Raw genomic sequence first — 21,249 nt, 5'->3', positions numbered from 1 at the left:
TTAACAATGCAGATTAATTTTCACAGCCTTCTTTGATCATATTTAACAAGGGTGTCCATATTTTTGGGCATGACTGTATACGAAAAAAAAACAATAAAGTTAACATACAGCTCGTGTATGATATTTATTGTTTTTACTGGAGGAAAAATAGGAAAATAACAGCTAATACAATTGGTGTCGTATCTCCATCCTGCCAGCAGAGGTCACTCAAAGACCAACAAACACATTAGGCTACTATATTTACGAAATTACAGTTAAAAACCTGATAAAAATATGTTTTCTATGTGCTTGTGTACAAATAATAGTTTTTTTTTTCTATTTGATTTAAAATAAAAGTACATCCATCTCCTTTTTTATGTTTCCTGTTTAATTCTCTCCTATATGTTGCTGGCTCATTAATATGCAAAATGCAATATACCATACTGGGCAGAAATGCAAATTTAAAAAGGTCTAAAAAGTTACTTGTAACTAAAAATAAGTACTAGTTCTATTTTTTGTTAACACGAATAGTTTGATTAAATACTAGTCACTATTGGAATTAGTACTAGTATTTAATGATTAAATACTAGTATCTAATGAATAAGTATTAGTAACTCTACAAAAGATACTAGTACCTAAAGAATAAGCACTAGTAGTTAATGAATAAGCACTAGTACCTAATGAATAAGTACTAGTACTTAATGGAAAATATAGTAGTATCTAAAAAATAAGTACTAGTAACATGAAAAAAGATACTAGTACAGATTATAGATTAAAAGTTAAAAAGGCATGCCATACACGTCTAACTTTTGAGATAAAAACTCATAAACAGCACTTTAAAATAGCAAGTTGAATGCATTTTGTATATCATCTTATCTTTTTAGGTTTATACAGCACCTCAAGCAGGATTTCAGGTGAGAGGAAAATCAGTTTCAAGAACATTAAATCTGCAGTCCTTAACTTTTTTGTTCAAAATTAAAAAACATTCTGTAATAAGCAAGTACAGCATGAAATCAGTTTTCCAAATAGTGTTTTTGTCTTGTACTGGATCACTACGATACACCTATAATAAGTGTTTATATTCGGACTATTTAGACTGGTTCGGATAGGTACCGCTGCGGAATAGCCCAGTTCCTGCATGATTCGCCATAGACATTAACAGAGAGTTAATGTCAAAGTAGCTCTGGGTGCAATATTCTTTCGCAAGAAGCACCCACTTCTGTTTATTTATTGCTAAAGCGCAAAAAGTTACGGACTGAAGCTTTAAGTCAGGACGTTATTGCAGTTTTCCTGTCATAAACAACTGCTGTTCCTTTCATCAACAGCCCCAGTATGCTGCACCTCCAGGATGTGGGGTAAGTGCTTAATACATCTTGAAATATGTCATGTGACACCTTTATGGTGATCAACATTATGATATAATTGTTGCTCTACAAAACCCCCAAAACGCCTTATAGGATTCTACAGACATTAAATGGCCTAAAACATAATGTAAATGAAAGGTTGGAGAAAGAAACTATTAGAAAGACAATGTACTGGTTCTTCCTCATTTGATGTGACCGGGTTAATGTGTCAACTACGGTTCTAGAAAATAATGACACCTACTTCACCGCTGCCAAGTGTCAATACACACAACTTCCTGTTTAAGTTAGTTGGCCGTGTGAGCATTTCGAAAACCTTTGTTCGGTGTTATCTGTGCTTAACAGTGCTCTTATTTGTGACGCTGTTAATAATGAATCATTTATTTTTTACCATTCTGTTGTATCGAAATTGCTCACTAAGGTGCTGATATTTAATCAAGCGTCACATTTGCAGTCTCCAATATCTTTCAGTAACAGTTTTTAGATAAAAAAATGTTTTTCTTGTATGAGGAAATGATAAAAACACTGTTTATCTACCCACAATTCCCGGCATACCCAGCTGCACCTAACTATGTAAGAGCAACTCCCATCACAAATAATCACATGACCATACACAACTGAAAGTCATGCATGAAGAGATTCAGATAAATATGAGAATCTGTGCTTTCAGTGTGACACTCCACAAGTTTTTAACTAATTTTTTAATAGTAATATTACATAACTTAAAATACACTCATTTATAAATCTATTTTTAATTTCACTTGCATTTAGACTATCCCGTACAAAACCGTCATCAACGGTGGACTTCACCATGGCAAAAACATTGTCATCCATGGAGTTATCAATCCCAATGCTAACAGGTCAGACATCAGATGACAGACTCACACTGTTATTTTAATTATAACTCATTTAACATATTTAAACAGAAATGTAAATCTGTTTCTTTTTCTTCTGTTCTTCTGTTCCCTCCACTAGAATAATGTTTAACCTCCACCACGGAAGTGGGATTGCACTGCACAACAATCCTCGTTTCGATGAGAGCGTGGTTATCACTATCTCCTGCGAAGCCCATCATTACAATGTGTTTGTCAACGGCAAACAAGCACACACTTACAAACATCGCTACACAAATCTGACTGACATTGATATTTTGGAGATTTGCGGAGATCTGCAGCTGACTTTTGTGCAGGCTTAACAGGAATCTGTGATGTTTCATTTTTAAATCACTTTTAAGAGAAAGCAGTGCTAATTATTGAAAAGTAGAATTGCTTTCAAATACGGAGAAATGGGTGACCGTAAACATGAAAAGCACTGTGATTTTGCTATTTTGAAACAACATGAAATCATTAATTATTGCTTCAAAGGTGCATTAAGAGGAGCTTTCTTCTCTAATATGCAAAATGTAATGCTTTCATAATGCTTATAGGCTAAAGCATCTTAAATTGATCTGAAATAACTCATAGCGTGTGGGTCATATTTGATTTTTTTTATAATTGTATTATTTTTCTCTGACCCGCTCACTGATTTTGACCAAACATTTAGATTTTTTGACAAAGATTTTGACTGGTTTTCACTGAAAACTATTTATTTTGAGGAACAGGCTTGGTGAAATCTTTCGATCTGGTTCACACAGAATGTGTTTTTCCACTCCATTGGGACATGATATAGTTTTTTAAATATGAAGAAGTGTTTGCACTTTGTGCTTGCATCTCGCATTTATTGCAGCATTGTGTGAAAAAAACAAAAACAAGAAAATATACTTCAAGAACACTGTAGGGAAGGGTTCTTTTTGTTTGTTTTTGGCTCTTTTGATAACAATCTAGAGCCCCTTTCACACTGCACGTTGGACCCGAAATATTTCCGGAACATTGCCGGGTGGCCTTCTGTGTGAAAGCAACCACGTCCCGGGATTGATTACCGCACTGAAACTGGGTCGGGGACCTAAGCCCCTTTCAAACAGCCATTCCGGCTAATACAGGGGTAAAGTGTTCCTGCAATTGTTCCCTGGTCGCTAGATTTTGCACTTTCTCACTGCCAGTGATGACCCGGGATATGTGCGTGCATTCACACACAACCCTTGAAGATCCCGTAACAACACGTGACATTAGCGCGTGACGTGTAATGTACAAGTCGAAAACGCTAGGCACGTTATACTTTAACTGAAGCAAGCAAACGATCTCGGCGTCAGCGCGGAAAGTGAGGAACTAACTGATCTCTGCTTCATTACAGTTTGCACATGTGTTTTCGTTGCGAACGTTGATCTTCCTTCAAAACAGCCGGTAAAAGAGTCGCGCGATAACGCGCGTCATCACTTCGACGCGGAATTAGATCTGGCTTTTGTTCAAACAGCGCTCGTCCTGGGTCGAACCCCGCAATGTTACTAGGTCCCCGACCCGGGTTCAATTCGGTAATCAATCCCGGGACGTGGTTGCTTTCACACAGAAGGCGACCCGGCAATGTTCCGGAAATATTTCGGGTCCGACGTGCAGTGTAAAAGGGGTTCTAGTAACATTGCGGGGTTCAACCCGGGACGAGCGCTGTGTGAACAAAAGCCAGATCTTATTCCATGTCGAAGTGATGACGCGCGTTACAAGTGCTACAAGTAATTTTTACTGACAGAGGGTGAAGAACACTTATAAAAATATTTAAACAATTTAGTGCTGTTGACATTAGCAAAATAGGGACTGGTTTCTGTTGACGTTGTATTTAGATTGATCTCAAGATGGCAGAAGAAATCTGCTTAATTTTAATTATTTTAAACAGCTGACTGCTAGATTAGCATCTTAACAGCTATTTAATATTATTATATGAAAACGCAATAGGTGATATATTAAAACAGATTATTTGCTGCTTTCATTACAGTTCATGACAGTTCAGCTTGTGATTCTTATTACATGGAGGTCATGTTTGGAAGTCTCTGAGAACCTGACACCTTTTACATTTACATTTAATCATTAAGCAGACGCTTTTATCCAAAGCATCTTACAAATTAGAACAATAGAAGCGGTCAGGTCAACAAGAGAACAACAACGGTATACAAGTGCCATGACAAGTCTCAGTTAGTCTAGTACAGAATGCATAGCCAGTTTTTTTTTGTTTTTTTTTATAAATGAAAAAAGGAAAAGTTCTCATATTAGTTGGTTAAATGCTGGCAGAAAAGATGAGTCTTTAGAATTTAGATGTTTCTTGAAAATGAGTAAAGACTAAAGACGTCATTCCACCAGCTGGGTGCAGTTTTTGTCTCTAGGTTTTTCTGTGATGCTGCTGCTCCAATGAACATTTCTTAACCAATGACCACACCATAATTTTTTATGGTACAGTGATAGATAATCTTAAGTATTAGAAGAGAATTCAGTCTTATGAATTCAGATTATTGAGGTGGTTTATTGCAGCATGGTTACAGAAATGTTAATTTTTTATGTTAGAAGAACGTTCGAGGATTTTTCTCCTTATGCAATTGCTCCATATCAAAAGGGGCACATTATTACCTTTTAAAAGGATGACAGCTTGTGCAAATTTTTTCCTGAGGGTTTATTTTATCTGCTCTTATACAGGTTTGCATTTTATGGCAGATATTTCTAGGTAATTTCCAGTATAGGTATATCTATTAAAAAAGGACTGTTTATCTTAGATATGTGTGGCTCTTAGACTCTCATGTATCTCTTTGGTTATATTATCACTGTTACGCCAACAGTAGTCTACATGTCTGTTTTTGGACTATAGTTATCTCCCCTTTATACTTGTTTGCATTTTACTGGTAGAAAATATTTCTAGGTAATTTTCAGGTAGCTATATCTACCTAGAATATTGTGTATAGCATTTGTATAATATATGGGCGGTCTTAAAATCACAGCTATATTAAGACGATTCACCTTGGTTTACCATCCTCGGTGCTCCAACCTTGGTCTTGAATACCCAGCTGAAGATTTGCATTGAGACTGCGGAAAAGAAGGAACTGGCAGAATGGCAGATTCTCAGATTTTTCACAAACCAGTACGTAACATTTTTAATATAAGACTAAATAAACTAAATACTTCACGTCAGCATGTTCACATACCAGTAGTAATGAAGGGTTTAGAGATTTAGGTATGCAGCAATGTTTTGGGTGTTTTGTCAGATTGAGTCCTTTTATTATTTTATTTCCCAGATATTTATCATGGTTACAATGTAATATTGCATAAATATGCTTACTGTATTCACATCTCAGACACAGTCTGTAATTACTCAAGGGATACCAATCACAGGGGGCTTGAAGGAAGGGAAGACTATTGTCATAATTGGACGGATTTTGTCAAATGCTCACAAGTGAGTATTTTTTCATGTTCATCTCAAAGGACGGAATATTACCATGGACATTGCTTGTTTAGTATACAGTTTTCATTGTGTTCTCCAGATCATATATCAGCCTCAAGGATGGTACTCATCCCTCTGCTAAAACTGCTCTGTGCATTAGCCCACACTTCGAGGATGATCACCCACACATACTGTACAAGACCTTCCAAAACGGTAGCTGGGACTCAGATCAACCCACTTCTAAGTCTCCTCTCCTCCAAGACCAACTGTTCACCATCAAGATCCTTGTCACCGCACAGGCATATGAGGTATTTATTATTTAAAAGCCATTTATTTAGCTGTTAAATCACCCAAAATGACTTCAGTCAAGCTCCAAACATGACTGGCAGGTAAGATAGTGACTCCTCTTTCATTACTATGGTACGTCTTTTACCAACTTGCTGTTTTATTTTATTCTTCACAATTGCTAGGACACCTTTCTCAGTTTGGTCACTTTAATTCCATTTACCAAATTCCATTTTAGCAAAGCTGGAAATACAAAATGCATACAAAATGCATACAAAATGACAAAACACTTCACACGTGCTTTAAATCAACTCATTCTTCTATTAAAATGGCAAAAGCTGTCACTCACCAAACACATTTTTCAATCATACACTAATGCACTTAAACACTAGCAACAATTAGCATTATACAATTAGTATATTCAGTATCCACTGCAGTATGTTATGTACATCTTCACATTACTGTACAAAACTATTTCTACATTGTGCCGTTTGTATAGATGTAACCGAAAGACATAAAAAAACAAAAAACAACTGTTTACTTTCTAGCCACAAATTACAGGAAATAAATCTTTATTCAGTACACTACTGTTCTGTTTCTGTACTAGCTGAATGAAAGAATGATTGATTTCCACTGTTTTGCTCATTATACAATGGCTCTCCACAGATAAGTGCCAACGGGGAAGAATTAATGGTCTATAATCACCGTATGCCGTTCGATCAAATGAACATCATCTCAATGGAGGGAATGGAGCTGGATTTCTTTGGCCATCTTGTGGTTAGAATAAAAATATGCTACCCCTATTACGCATAAAATTCAGCGTTATTCAAATTTTATATACTTTCCTATTTTTTACAGTTTCATAAAAATTATCTTTATGCTTTCATACTTTTTCCTGCAATCAGGTGGCATCGTACAAAAAAGAACTGATCAATGGATTAAAGCCTGGCACAGTCATTGTTATTCATGGAACTGTTAACTCTGACTGTAAAAGGTCTGAAAAATTCTTTCTTCCTGACATACATCACTAGCATTTTCACACTTTCCTTCTTTCTTTGTAAACGTACAGATAATATCAAAAACCGTTTATGTTTATGATAACATATCCACTCTTCTGTTCCATTCTTCATTAGGATTGAGATTAATCTGCGCCACCGGTATGGGATTGCATTTCACTACCTGTGCCGTTTTGAGGAGAATGCAGTTGTTCGCAATACCTGGACGGACGGGCAGTGGGGGCGAGAAGAAAGGAGTGGAGACATCCCTTTTGCAAATGGAGAGTTCTTTGAGGTAGGCTGGCACACTGACATGTAGATGCTTTTTCTGTTTAAATGGACAGAGTAATACAGTAATAGCTGTAATAGATTATAACATAATTTTAGCAAAAAATAGATTTGCTAATGGGTTGTGAATGACAAAAGGGCAAGTAAATGATCACAGAATTTAAATTTTTGCGTCTCTTTAAGAGTATATGTTTGTTTGTGACATCAGAACAAGTATCTTACTGTCAGTTTTATATGTGTGATTCAGATGAAATTCACCTGCAAAGCAGAGCAGTATGATGTGTCAGTGAACGGCCAGCAAGCACACACTTACAAGCATCGCTTTACTAATCTGGATGACATCGATGTTGTTGAAGTTTGTGGAGGTCTACAGTTGTTTTCTGTGGAAGTCAAGGATCCATAGGAAGTGCATATTTAAAACTTCCACAAATAAGTTCATATGCTTAAAACTACTTTTTATGTTGTTAATGGCTTTGAAATATTAAACTGCTGGTGATTACATATAATTATTTTCTGCCACTATTTTAATTATTGTGAAATGTTATGTTACACATGCAATGTCTCAGCTTCCAGACTGATATCACTAAAATAGGTGTCTTAAGAAATCCTGACTATGTTTGCAATAGAATGCTACCACACACCTTTTATCACAGCACTCTTTTCTGTATGCATAAAATAACCTTTGACAAACTGAGCAGTGACCTATACAACAGATAGTATTGTATGAAATGCTGTATCTCATAATGTAGTGCATGCAACTGAACCTTTTAAAACATTTCCAGTTAAATAAATAGGAGTAATGTGTAGCTAATGTTTCAATGACTATAAAAAAAAATGTGTGTAGCTTCCTTTTATTTTTCATTTTTATTATCTGTGAAGTTAGAAACAGCACCTTCTGTACCATCTCTTCCTCCTTTATTGCTGGGTTAAAAGAGAAATGGTTGCTTGGCTGTCATGTTATTTAATTGTATTCCCTTCCATGCAATTAAATAATTTAAATAACCAGAAAAAAACATGTTCTTGGTGTGATGTTTAAGGGCAAGTGAACAATCTGGTAATTTATTTCATCATCAGAAACTGATCAGAGTTCCCATAAAAATTTATTTTATATCTTTGAGCTGCAAGGCATATTTAGCAGATATAAATAGACAGAGAAATTCAGAACGGTATATTAAAATCTTAATACTTCAAAAAAAAAATCTTGTTACTTCATAAAATAAGTTATCTTTTTTACTGAAATGTATTATACTTAATTTGTGTTCTTAATTGCTTAATACTAAGTCTTAAAATAAATATAGAATATTGTTCTAATAAAAAAAATTCATCATGGACGGTAAAAAATTCAATTGTACAAATAAAATTTTTTATAGCTTTATTCAAGTCTGTATATTTCATAATGCTATGATAACAAATGCGCCCTCTAGTGACTATAAGTATGTTAACTAATACTGTTTTCTGTTGGCGTTGTGTTTAGATTGATCTCTAGGGGGCAGTAGAGGTCTGCTTTACTTTCTCATTAAAGTCCTCTGCGGTTTTTCGTTGCTATAACATTTATCCGTCCAACATTACTACTACAGTATACTATGCTGCTAAAGCACAATAAAGTTTCACTATTTAAGATAAATATTTCTGACTTTTATTCACACAATTAAACAAACAAATTTAGTTCAACAGTTCAAAATAGTTTTCCAATTTTGTTACAGAAAAAAGGAGTCTGATTTTTGAAAACGAATTTACATTTTAATGTGTTGCTAAATTTATTTAGCTTACTTGTATGAAATATTTTACATTTTAATGTCAGAAAGATGATTTTATGGTTCATTGTAATTTTTTTATAAAGAATACTACAAATAAGATTTGTTTAATTATTTCAAGAAAAACTGATGAGTATACTTAGGGTGAACATTTTAGTTTTTCAAAAAGGACAGAGGGGGCGGGGCTTCAACAAGTGGAAAGAAGGGAATGATAGCGTTATATGGTCCTTGTTTTATAAAAATAAAACAAGTCAGAAAAATAATACATAATTCTGGTGTTAGAAGGTCATGATTTATAATAAATAAAAATAAAATAAGTAGAAAGAATAGCGCTCTCTAGAAATAAAACTATTTTGAGAATGTAAATCACAACAGTGGTGTCTCCAATGGCCTCATTGACGTAGGCTTCATTCATGCCCCTGCACAACAAAAATAATTGTAACGTAAATGTTAGAAAAATCTAAAACACACACACAAAAAAAAATTGGAATTGAATTTTGAATAATTTTTGAGGCTGAAGATTTATTTGTAATGACAACATTTATAATGCAACTGTATACTTTGAATTATGTGTAATCTCAGGATTCTCCTTGGCCGTAACTATCAGTCAACATGTTCTTCTTTATCACTGTCATATCAACACCATTCAAATCTATTTTACTTGTAGCCTACTTAATTATCTCTATTACTGTCTGCCTTTACCCTAGTTTGCATTTTACATTTCTCAGGATTCTCCTTGGCCGTAACTATCAGTCAGCATGTTCTTCTTTATCACTTTTACATCAACACCATTCAAATCTATTTTACTTGTAGCCTACTTGATTGTCTCTATTACTGTCTGCCTTTACCCTAGTTTGCATTTTACATTTCTGACAGACAGTATTCCAGGTAATCTAGGAAGGTCTATCTATACAAAAAAATATGTAAAACCTTAATAATAATTTATGGACAGGCTTTATATTACAGCTATATTTAGGCCACTTATCCCCATGTTTTGTCATTCTTGGTGCTCCAGCCTTGGTCTTGAACACCCAGCTAAAGATTTGCTTTAAGACTGCAGAAAAGTAAGAAGTGACCGAATGGCAGTTAGTCAGCAACAGCCTTTTCGTCCTATTTTAAATATAGACTCTAAAATCCAGATTCATTTTATTACGTAAAATGTGAACTTTTTTCATATGAACTTTTATTCACATCAGTCTTTATTCTATACACCATAATGTCAAAGAAATAAACAGATTTGTGACAACTTTAACTTGTGACAAGTTTATACTAAAAAAAAACAAAAAAACAAGAGGCCAGCTTAAGGAAGAGTCCTGATTGTTTCAAACTTCTTCCATTAGGAAAAAATTTAGTTTTTATGCTTCCACTTACCTTCAATACTGCAGATTTATTTTCTATGTATGCCTTTCCAAATCATACCCATTCAACTGAATTTGCCACAGGTTATATGCATGCTTCTGAACCACATTTCAAGTGTCCCAAAAAGGATATGACTACTTATGCAATGTAATCAGTTCATTTTTTTTTTTTTTTTTTTTTTTATCATTTGCGAAGTTGTTTCAAACCTGTTTTTTTTTTTTTGGTGTAGAGAGTGTGGATTGAGGTGGGGGGACATATATATATATATATATATATATATATATATATATATATATTAGGGGTGTAACGGTTCACAAAATTCACGGTTCGGTTCGATACGATACACTGATGTCACGGTTCGGTTCGGTTCGGTTCGATACGTTTTAGATACAGCAAAATGTAAAAACATCTCAACTTTTCAGAATGCCGCAAGCGCACCGCGGGTCATGTGACAAGAACCAACCAATCAGCTTCATCCTTTCCCGTAACAACGTTGAGAGCTCAGCCAAGATGAAGGAACAGCTGATCATAGTTGTATATGGATTGCAATTTTGAAATAAATTCAGTAGCAGAGCTACTGCAAGCGATTTTTAGAGCTGCAAATCCATTTATCCTTCGCTGAAATTTCCGCGTCTCATGGAGAGAGCACGTCATTGTTGCTTAGCAAAGACAGACGCCTCAGGAGAAAGACGCGCTTAGCGTTTTCCATGCGTTTTTAGGCACGATATGTGAACGGCCCCTAAGGCGCTCGCTCACTCAGCACGCGCTGAAGGCTCGTTGCAAAATGTCTAATGCATTTAACAGACCAGAAATATAAGATCCTAAAATAACCAACAGGTCTGGTGTTTGGGTTGGATTCCCTGTAAGCTATAGTGTCTAAATGCTGCAGGGATAGTTTGCTGCGTGCATGTTTCTCCTTTTTTTCGTCTTTTCCCAGATAGTACTGACGCATATATCCCAGATATTCCCGCTGGTTTTTTTTTTTTTTTTTTTGTAATCCCGCTGGTGTACCCTGTCATGTTGCAGATGCGACATACCGTTGTTTATTTATCCACCACTCTCTTGCCATCACCATTATAGCTTAAAGGGAATCCAAAGTGCACCCAAACACCAGACCTGTTGGTTATTGGGGGATCTTCTCATTTCTAGTCTGTTAAACGCATTGGCTATTTTGCAACGAGCCTTCAGCGCGTACTGAGTGAGCGAGCGCCTGCTGAGTAGCCTAACATAAACATATAAGATGGTGTTTTTTTCTTCTTCGGGAGTGTCAGGGGCGTTGCCTGTTACGTTGTTTGGGTTATTGGGCTACCTTGTTGAACGCATATCATTATATTTCTTTCTCTCTCTTTTTTTTTTTTTTCAAATATAATCAATTACTCCAACGAACCGTTCGGTATACATAATGCGTACCGCGTACCGAACCGAAAGCGTCGTACCGAACGGTTCAATACGAATACGCGTATCGTTACACCCCTAATATATATATATATATATATATATATATATATATATATATATATATATATACATGTAGAAATTTAACATAAGGTAGCAACATAAGAAAATGTGAGAAAAAAAACTGTATATACATATATGTAAAATGATTGGCTAATATATTTTGATAAATATTACACATCAACATCTTCATAACAGAAATGCATAAATATGTTTACTGTATGCACATGCCCAACAAATGACAAATGAATCTTGATGTCTTTGTTTTATTTGAAGGAGAGGCAGCACTAGTTTAGAAAACATTTTCCATTCTGTGTTTCACAGATTTCATGTGAACCTTAAGTGTGGTTCTTCTGCTGAGGCTTATAATGCTCTGCATATAAACCAACGCTATGAAGATAAAAAGCTGGGGCCCAGAAGAAGAATCTGACTGTCCCCTCCTCAGAGGACAACCATTCATTCTTCAGATCCTTGTCACGAAGGACGCATACGAGGTATACATACTCATCCTAAATAGTAGTTCGCCTTTACAGACATTCATGTATTTCGATCATTGATGTATGTCTCTTCTTGATCAGAATGTGGTTGTCTGCAACACCTATGAGAATGGAAAATGGGGGGCAGATGAAAAATCTGGAGGCGTGCCTTTTAAAAAAGGTCAACTATTTCAGGTAGGCATATACTCACATCCTTATGGTATCTACTTTTCTATTAAAATGTTCAGTGTAAGACAATAATGAAATTTTGCGTCATTTTATGTTTGATCAAATTAAATTAAATGAATAGTCCATGAGACTTTGAATAATCTTTGGAACACAAAAGAAGCCAAAAATGGACAAAAAAATTTACATTAAAAAGTATTACAGATAATCTTCATTTATGTTCCAAAAATGAATGAAAGGCGCATGGGTTTGAAACAACAAGAGGGGAGATTAAATTATTAAAGAGTTTTATTTTGTGTTTGTGTGTGTGTGTGTGTGTGTGTGTGTGTGTGTGTGTGTATGTTAACTGTCCCTTTAAGAGTATTCCCTTTACAAACACCCAAGCTTACTGTCAGTTTTGTATGTGTGATTCAGGTCAAAATATCCTGCAATAGAGATCATTTTGATGTGTTTGTGGATGGCCAGGAAACACACTACAAGCATCGCTTTACTAAACTGGACAACATCGATGTCTTTGAAGGTTATGGAAAGGTGCAGCTGATTTTTGTGCATGTCTAACAAAGATCCAGGTTGATAGGAAGTGCATATTTAATACTTCCAAAAATAAGTGAATCTGCTTAAAAAATACATTATCTGTTCATGAAAAGTTAAACTGGTCAAATAGCTTCCTTAGGTGAAAACATACACGTATAACTTTCTAACTACATATCTAATACTCTTGCACTTTGCTGAATATGTATCTATATTTGAATGAAGGTGATAGTAGAAAACCGCTGCATTTCCATGAGAGGATCAATGTGACCTTTATTGAGAAATAAAAAGGTGCTGTAAGTGATTTTTTTTCAGATGCAATTCAATGCCTAATTCCAAATACAGATAAAGCGCCTATGAAAAACCACAGTACATTAAGCCTATTTGTATACTGTATACAAATTGTCTATATGCATAACAGACAACCAACATTTGCCAACACGAACAGATTGACTTTGTGGAATACCGCATGCCATCATGCAGTTCATTCAACTGGACCTAATATATTTCCAGCACATTTCCACACACACATAGGCCTATATATATTCTCTAGAATATACTCTGTTTATCATGGAATAATGGGAACTGTTTTAATTACTAGGCCATTTACATGTTTAGTGCTGTTGATGTTAGCAATAGTGTCAACAGCAAAAATCACTTACTGTACAACACCTTTACCATCTGTCTCTTTGCTGAACTGGCTGTTATATTGTGTAATGATTATGTGTAATGATTATATCCATTTATATGCAATTTAATAAACTATTTAAATAACCACAAAACAAACTTGTGGTGTGTTTTTTTTAAGGGCAAGTAAACAATCTTTGAATTTATTTTAGAGTTTCGATTAGAAATTATTTTCAGTCAATAGAACATGCATATGTCTGAGGTGCAAAGGCCATTTAGAAAATAGAATGAGAGAAAATGATATTAAAATCACGCAATCCCATAAAGATGAATTGGTGTTTATATTTGTTGTCATTATGTTGTGTGTAGTAAAATAAAATATATAGCCTGTATAAAAAAGATGAATAGTTTTTTACAGAATGAATTGGTGGGGCTTCTTTTCCCCACGCACCTTGTTGATTGTGTGAAGCTGCAAGCCTTTCTGAAGTTTGCAAAACAAACTTGCATGATAACATATACGCCCTCTAGTGATTGAAAATAGGCTTACAATGCTTTCTTTTGGCGTCGTGTTTAGATTGATCTCAAGGTGGCAGAAGAGGTCTGTCATACTTTTTCATAAACCATCTGCGGTCTTTAATTTACTGTAATATCTATCCGTCCATTAATACTATATTAAAACACAATAAAGTTTCGTACTATTTATGATAATTATTTCTGACTTCATTTTACACAAGTAAACTAAATCCTTTAACCATTTTAAATAGTCTGTCAGTTTTGTTAATGGAAAAAGTTCTGTGTTTCTTGAAAATGAATTTACATTGTTGCTTATTGTATTTACTCGTTTGAAACGCTACATGTTTGATGTCTAAACTTCTCATTGTAATTCTTAATAAAGAATATGAAGAAGCTTTGTTATATTATGTCAAGAAAAACAAACGAATTAGTATTCATTTGTAGGTTTTATATAGCCTAGTTTATAAAGTTAGCCTATACACGTTTTAATCAGAATGACCTGTATGAATAATCAACAAACCACAATAGTACTTTTATTTTGCTGAATATCATACATGATGCACATTTTAGGAATTTAAAATCGATATGTTTATTAGTCAGTGCATAGTAGGCTAAATTAATTGACCAGAAACGCCTTACTCTAGTTAACCAGTTGGATAGATAGATAGATAGATAGATAGATAGATAGATAGATAGATAGATAGATAGATAGATAGATAGATAGATAGATAGATAGATAGATAGATAGATAGATAGATAGATAGATAGATAGATAGATAGATAGATAGATACCCCATAAACACATTGTTATCGGCATTTCTGCGCATGCGCAGCGCCCAGACTGAAGCCAGAGAGAGATGAGGATTCAAACTTCCGGTGGTGTGTCATGGCGGCGTGGTGGAGTATGCTTGAAGTGAAAAACTAAACCAAATCCCCTCCTCCCTCCGCCTCCTCCTCTGTTTTTCTCCTTGATTGTTTTGCGGAGCGGTTTAGGGGGTATTTGGCGCATCCGGGGCGAATCGGGAGCTGGAATCGGGATCGCAAAAGTGATTGATAGGAGACATAGTGGCGCGCGCATCCGCCTGAGCATGGCGGCGCACAAGCCCGTGGAATGGGTCCAGGCCATCATTAATCGATTCGACGAACAGGTAAAGAAAACATCGGTTGGGAGATTTGACATTTGACACAAGGCCAAAAGAAGCAAGCGTGCAAACGATGCATATGCAAGCATACCCATTGTTTATGAGGAAGATGCGAGGTTTGTGGTTTTGTGCTTTGCTTTGGCTAAAAACAATACGTGCAATTCTTTATTCAGGCCTGATGTGTTGCATTTGTCAGCAAAAAACAAATACTGGGCAGTGGGGTCGTGATTGATTTGATGAATGTTCCGCTGAGTCGCTCGCGCGCACTGGCTAAATATAAACAAAAGGAATCAGACTCCCTCTGTGCTTGTTGACATACAGTTGCATAGCTGGAGCAGCCTTACAGGCACCTACAGTCCTGTGCATGCAATGTTTAAAAGATTTCAACGAAATAACAACGTTAGTGTATCAGTGCGCTGTGTTTTTGGAAGTTTTCTGAAACTTTACGACCGTTTTGAATGCAAAATAACGCATCTTTTGAGCCTGAAAAGGGAATGACTGCACAGGGTTTCTGACAGGCGCCTTTCATTAGAAATGTTGTTGTTTGCAGATCAAAAAATGTGACCCCTGAAGAAATTAATAGCCGTTTTGAAGGATTCCATTGTAATGATGCACACTATCATGGTCTTATTAGTATTCTGATATATTAATAATGTTCTATTGGAACAAATTATAGATCAATAAACGTAAACAAAAACATACAAGATAGCTAGGCATTTATGAGCCTTTTTAATGTTTCAATGTGCATGCATCTCTCGGACCCTGCTCTCATAGCCAAAGCACTTGTGTTTTGTCCCTGCCCATGTGAAAAAGAAGTGTGTTTAGTAGTATTTAATGTGTACTTGTCGTTTAGTTCAAGTCTTAAAAGTATATTTTATAAAGACTGTACACGTGATATAATATTAATGATGTGGAATGGAATAATTCTAATGGAATATTGATGGTTCTTGACACATTTGTGTACTCTTTTAAAAAGTGCACTTTGAAATCATCTAAGATTACAAGTTTTACTTTAAAGTACATTTGAAATTGTTTTGGTGATCTTTTGTTGTGGTCAAACTAAAGTTGACATACTAAAACACCTGCAAAGTGTCAATAATTGAAGTTTGTTATTCATTATTACATTTCAAATAAATCTATATTAAACTAACTAAATCATTACAAATGTATAATTAATAATTATACAGGACATACGTTTAAGTTTCAATTGAATATTAGTTTGCCTGTACACTTCAACCATATTTCAAAGATAATGCAAGGAATTATGAAATTACATATAAAATCTAAATAAGTCATTCAAAGCACTCTTAAGTTTAACTAATGGCATTTAATATACATTTAAAGTATAATACATTTTAGATAATGTGCAGTTAAGTGTCTGATAACTATGAATTGAGTTTGCATCTAAATATATCCTTTTAAATTATATTATTTCTCTAAGTACGGTTTGGCTTTTTGTGCTGCAGATTAGGGGCTCATAACAGTTTAATGAAAGTGTGAAAAGGAGTTTAGGCTGTTTTATCTCTAAGCCGGTTTAGTACTTGTTAGATCAGAGAGCTTAAGGCACTTGTTTGGTGAAAGCATAATATAATATAATAAGGGACACTACTTGCACTTGTGTATTGCTCTGTATGTTCTCATGACTTGAATGACAGCTGCTTACCACAGCTGCAATTACAAGCAGATCATAAGTTGCAGAATTCCTGAATGGAAACTACCGGATAAGACTGGATCGATTGTTTGAGCTGATCGCCAGTGATGATGTGTGGCTTTTCTTGCTTGCAATAGGCAAGTTGTCAGTGGTGGTTATTGCCTTGTCAGCAGCTGTATGAACGCAGAGAGCACCTTGAAACAATAACCTCACAGATGCCATTGCATGGTCATGGAAAACTAATCTGTCCTCTCTCTGGAGAGAGTCAGGAATGAGAGGTTGATGATGCATTGTGTTTTACATAAATGTCGGCTCAAGAGATTTTAAAGAGCTTTTGCATGCACGAAGATAACACTTCATAGTTTTTTTTATTTTATTTGGATGATCTTTGGACTTAAGATAAACTTTATTGGTGTTGTTGGGTAGTTTCTGATCAGTTATTTTTGTCGTAAGAAGCTTAAAGGGGAAAGCCAAATCCTGTGATTATTTACTTGCCTTCATGTCGTCCCAAACCTGCATGACTTGAATGAAAGTCACTGTGGCTTGGATTGGATGTTGTTTGGATTCCAATGTACTTCAGAATGTTATCTTTTGTGTTCTACAGAAGAAAAAACGTCATACAGATTTAGAACAACATGAGGTTGATAAATGATGGGAATATTTTCGCATTTAGGTGAACGATTATATCTAGTCATATTGTAGCAATATCCAGGACAAATGGCTAAATGTTGATTTTTATCTGAAGTTTTGGAAGGACTCTTCCAACTGTGGTGACGGGTGGATGGCCATATTTTTCTTAAATGATTGCCCATGAAAGTTTAATTTAAACTGTAATCTTAAAGTTGATTTACATGAAAATATTTTTAATTGTCTTCTTGTTTTCAGTTGACATACGTCCGTTCTACGTAGCACACATGAGTATGGCCGGCTCTACCAAAGTGCACATAAGGGAAGCGATTGGTCCCTGACCTTCCTGGAATTTTAAACCATTCCTGGGAAACAAAGTGCTCACTGTCCATCGGCATCCTGCATTAAAATGGATATCAACAGGGTTGGGCTGTGTGTTCTGTGTGTGTTTTATGAGCGTACAGACAGTGTGTGCGCCGGTTCTTCTCCAGTCTTGAGACTTTCATTTCCAGCCACGCGCTTTTCTCTTAGGGCCACACAGTGGTTGGCCGGAAAGAAGGAGGGAACCTCGGGGTTTCTCAGAGTCTTTCTGACATGCCGATGAACTGGCCATTGCAATTGTCAGGACTCGGAACAATTCAACCATGACACCAGTAGTGACTTGGCTGCCTTGAACCACAAATATAGCTCTACTTACTTTGTGAAAGCAGATTATGGAAAAATCGGATTTAAAAAAAGATTTAATGTTTTTCTAGGCTAATTTGACACATTTCCGTGTGATGCTAAATCTATGGCGATTTGTTGAGCTACGTGAAGTTGACCAATCAAGAGGTGAGGAAAACTACAGAAGCTTAAAAGGAAGATAGAACTTTTATTTTACATTTTTATTTTTTATTAATGCCCAAAAACATATACAATGTATACAAACAGTTACACGACCATCAACAAATAAAAATGATAGACAATGGCAATAAATAAATAAATGAAAATGGGTGTCAATAGCCTATTTACAAACTGATTTGATTACAAACAACTTTTTGTTGTTGTTTTTTTGTTGTCGTTGTTTTTTGAGACTTCGTATCATCAAAGATTAGAAAAAAGTTACAAACAGTTTTTTTTAAAGCTTTTTTGTTCTTATACAATTGGATAATTGAAAAGTATTGCTCAAATTCTTTCATGAAAACAAAAAAAGAGAGAAGTCTTGACTCTGTCAGGAACAGTGAGCGTAAGCCTATAAATGCAGTGTGTACATGACAGGATCATCCCAGATGATATTTTACAGTGGCTCGTATCAATATTATGCAGTTGAGAAGAGATAGAGAGAGAAAGAGAACGAGAATGTTTTATTTAAATGTAATACATAACGGCTATATGATATAATTTTATCAAAATAACTATTTTAATATATTTTAATGTAATTATTCCTGTGATGACAGCTGATTTTTCAGCATCATTACTCCAGTCTTCAGTGTCATGTGATCCTTCAGAAATCATTCTGAAATGCTGATTTCTTATTATCAGCATTGAGAACGACAGAAAAATGTATCACTTTTATTCAGTTTAATGCATCACTGCTTTATAAAAGTATTATATATATAATTTTTCTTTTACTTTTAAAGGATATTATTTATAGTCAGATGTTATTTGGAGATGTTTTGATAAAACTTGTTTAAACATTCGTCCGCTTTTTATTTCTTACTCTTAATTGAATTGAAAGTACAGGAGAGATTGGAAGTGATGGTGAGAAGTGGGGAGGGCAGGATTGGGATAAATTACAAGTCTGACTTAAACTTATTTTGGCAAAAAAGCACTACAGCTCAATATATTAGAGGAGTTTGATGGCATTCGTGAGTTGTTTGCAAGCTTCATAGCTTCTTGAAGTCAAAGTTCTTTTGATCCAGGGAGGAGCCGTAGTACTCGGAAACAGTGAAGACCAATTCCTCATCAGGGAACGCTTAGAGGGGGAGAGGCCTCCACCCCCTCGCTCCACATACGCTTCATTAAGACGGCAAGGCCATGTGTGCTTTCAACACTCCCGCTGCACAGACTTTAACTGCTTGTGTGTGTGTTGGAGAGAACAAGAGCAGATGTGCTGGCCCGCAGGTGTGCAGCACAGGGAGGAAGTCTGGAGAGCTGGAGGCGCTTTGTTTTAACACCTAAAGTTTGAGCATTTAGACCCGGGATGGGTGGGTTGGTGCATTAAGTGATTGGATGTTCTCTCAGGGGTGGGTGTGTCAAATTTAAGACCGCTCGACCTCTCGCTCCACAGTCTGTGCGTCCCACATGTTACAAGCTGTCCTCCACCCAATTCTCTCAATAAAGCCATAACACAGGCTTTGAAAGCTAGGCCGCAGGAACCCAGCGTTCACACCTGTTTACCAGACCCAAGTGTTCTCTATCTTAACTTCCTTTGATACCACTGTAAATGGTTATTTTTGTGCTTTGGGTTACTTTTTTAATGACTATAATTTGCTTACAATACATTTTTTTACGTTATTATTTACTTGAAATTAATTGAAAGTGTATTTGAAAACCAGTTGGCCAAGTAAAAAAAAAAAAAAACACACTACCATCCAAAAGTTTGGGGTCCGTAAGATACATTTTATGCCTTTATTCAGCAAGGACACTTAAGCATTGATAAAAAGTAGACATTTATATTGTCACAAAATATTTGTATTTCAAATAAATGCTGTTCTTTTAAACTCACTATTCAAACTATCCAGGAACAAAAATGAAAATTCGTCCATTTTAAACTCACCCTCGAATGATCCTTGGTGTATGTGACTTTCCTCTTTCAGATTAATCAGTTCAATGTTAAATTACAAATTGTCCTTGCTGTTCCAACCCTTTTAGTGGGGGTAAGTGGGTGTTTGTTGTCAACTGTTCAGAAGAAGTAAAAAAAAGTGCCTTCATTGTCCCAACAGTCAGCAGAAATGAGAAAAAAAAAGTATTTATCACGTTTGAAAAAGTATTTATTCACCCCCCGGAGCCATGTGAGGGATGATTTATTACAGATGCGCGCACTTTATTTCACGTCTTCTGAACTGTTGACAACAAACACCCGCTTACCCCCATTGAAAGGCTTGGAAGAGCAAGGACCATTTTTACAATAACTTCGATTGGATTATTCTGAAAGAGGGAAGTCACATACACCTAGGATGCTTCGAGGGTGAGTTTAAAATGGACGAATTTTCATTCTCTGGTGAACTAACCTTTTAAAAGAAAAAATGGTTACACTATTAATTTATTACTATTTTGACATCTGATAAAAACATTACAAAAATTGTCCCCAAACATCATGGTAATGTGTGTGTTTATAATAATTCTTATTGGCCTGCTCTCTAAAAGGTTTCATTGCATCCTTTGCAGATTTTGCTGGTTTCGATTGCTCTCTTTTTCTTTCCATCACCTTCTTTCTCTGTCTGTTTCTGACTCACAGCTCCCAATTAAAACGGGACAGCAGAGCACCCACACCAAAGTGAGTACAGAGCACAATAAAGAATGTTTGATCAACATCTCCAGGTACAAATTTGCCCTCGTCATCAACGGTCTGACCAACATACTCAAAAATGTGAACAACATGGTAAGTTTCTGCATCTTGATAACGGAATCTTGAAATTTCAGTAACTCTGTTATGAATGAACTGCCAGATAAATGTTTATTTAATTCAATTCTGAAAATAAGAAAAGCCTGAGATGCATGATCCATTTTACTTAATGTTTGCTTG

General features: G+C 35.5%; 3 protein-coding genes across 5 annotated transcripts in view; all 3 read left to right on the top strand.

The window, feature by feature from the left end:
* The window catches only part of LOC113114574 (galectin-9-like), a 29,383-nt gene extending 27,167 nt beyond the window's left edge, over positions 1 to 2,216 (top strand). The window contains exons 7-9 of the mRNA XM_026281457.1: positions 1,305 to 1,334; positions 1,884 to 1,913; positions 2,112 to 2,216. Coding sequence (XP_026137242.1) covers positions 1,305 to 1,334; positions 1,884 to 1,913; positions 2,112 to 2,216 — 165 coding nt within the window. The remainder of the gene's footprint in view (positions 1 to 1,304; positions 1,335 to 1,883; positions 1,914 to 2,111) is intronic.
* Positions 2,217 to 3,885: 1,669 nt separating this feature from the next.
* LOC113114819 (32 kDa beta-galactoside-binding lectin-like) lies at positions 3,886 to 8,038 on the top strand. Its single transcript, XM_026281867.1, has 7 exons — positions 3,886 to 5,333; positions 5,548 to 5,645; positions 5,734 to 5,941; positions 6,585 to 6,695; positions 6,824 to 6,912; positions 7,052 to 7,208; positions 7,449 to 8,038. The coding sequence occupies exons 1-7, from the start codon at positions 5,304 to 5,306 to the stop codon at positions 7,602 to 7,604; spliced, it is 849 nt and encodes a 282-aa protein (XP_026137652.1). The 5' UTR covers positions 3,886 to 5,303; the 3' UTR covers positions 7,605 to 8,038.
* A 6,913-nt stretch (positions 8,039 to 14,951) lies between these two features.
* Positions 14,952 to 21,249, top strand: part of LOC113114811 (neurofibromin-like) — a 60,404-nt gene continuing 54,106 nt past the window's right edge. For 2 of the 3 annotated variants that reach the window (XM_026281855.1, XM_026281857.1), the window contains exons 1-2: positions 15,191 to 15,250; positions 20,962 to 21,105. In XM_026281855.1, coding sequence (XP_026137640.1) covers positions 15,191 to 15,250; positions 20,962 to 21,105 — 204 coding nt within the window. Of the gene's footprint in view, positions 15,251 to 20,961; positions 21,106 to 21,249 lie in introns of all 3 variants that reach the window. The other variant, XM_026281854.1, reaches the window with a different exon arrangement.

The sequence above is a fragment of the Carassius auratus genome, chromosome 15, assembly GCF_003368295.1.
Source record: "Carassius auratus strain Wakin chromosome 15, ASM336829v1, whole genome shotgun sequence".
NCBI lineage: Eukaryota > Metazoa > Chordata > Actinopteri > Cypriniformes > Cyprinidae > Carassius > Carassius auratus.
The sequence above is the reverse complement of the archived record's forward strand: the minus strand, read 5'-3'. Positions and strand labels throughout refer to the sequence as shown.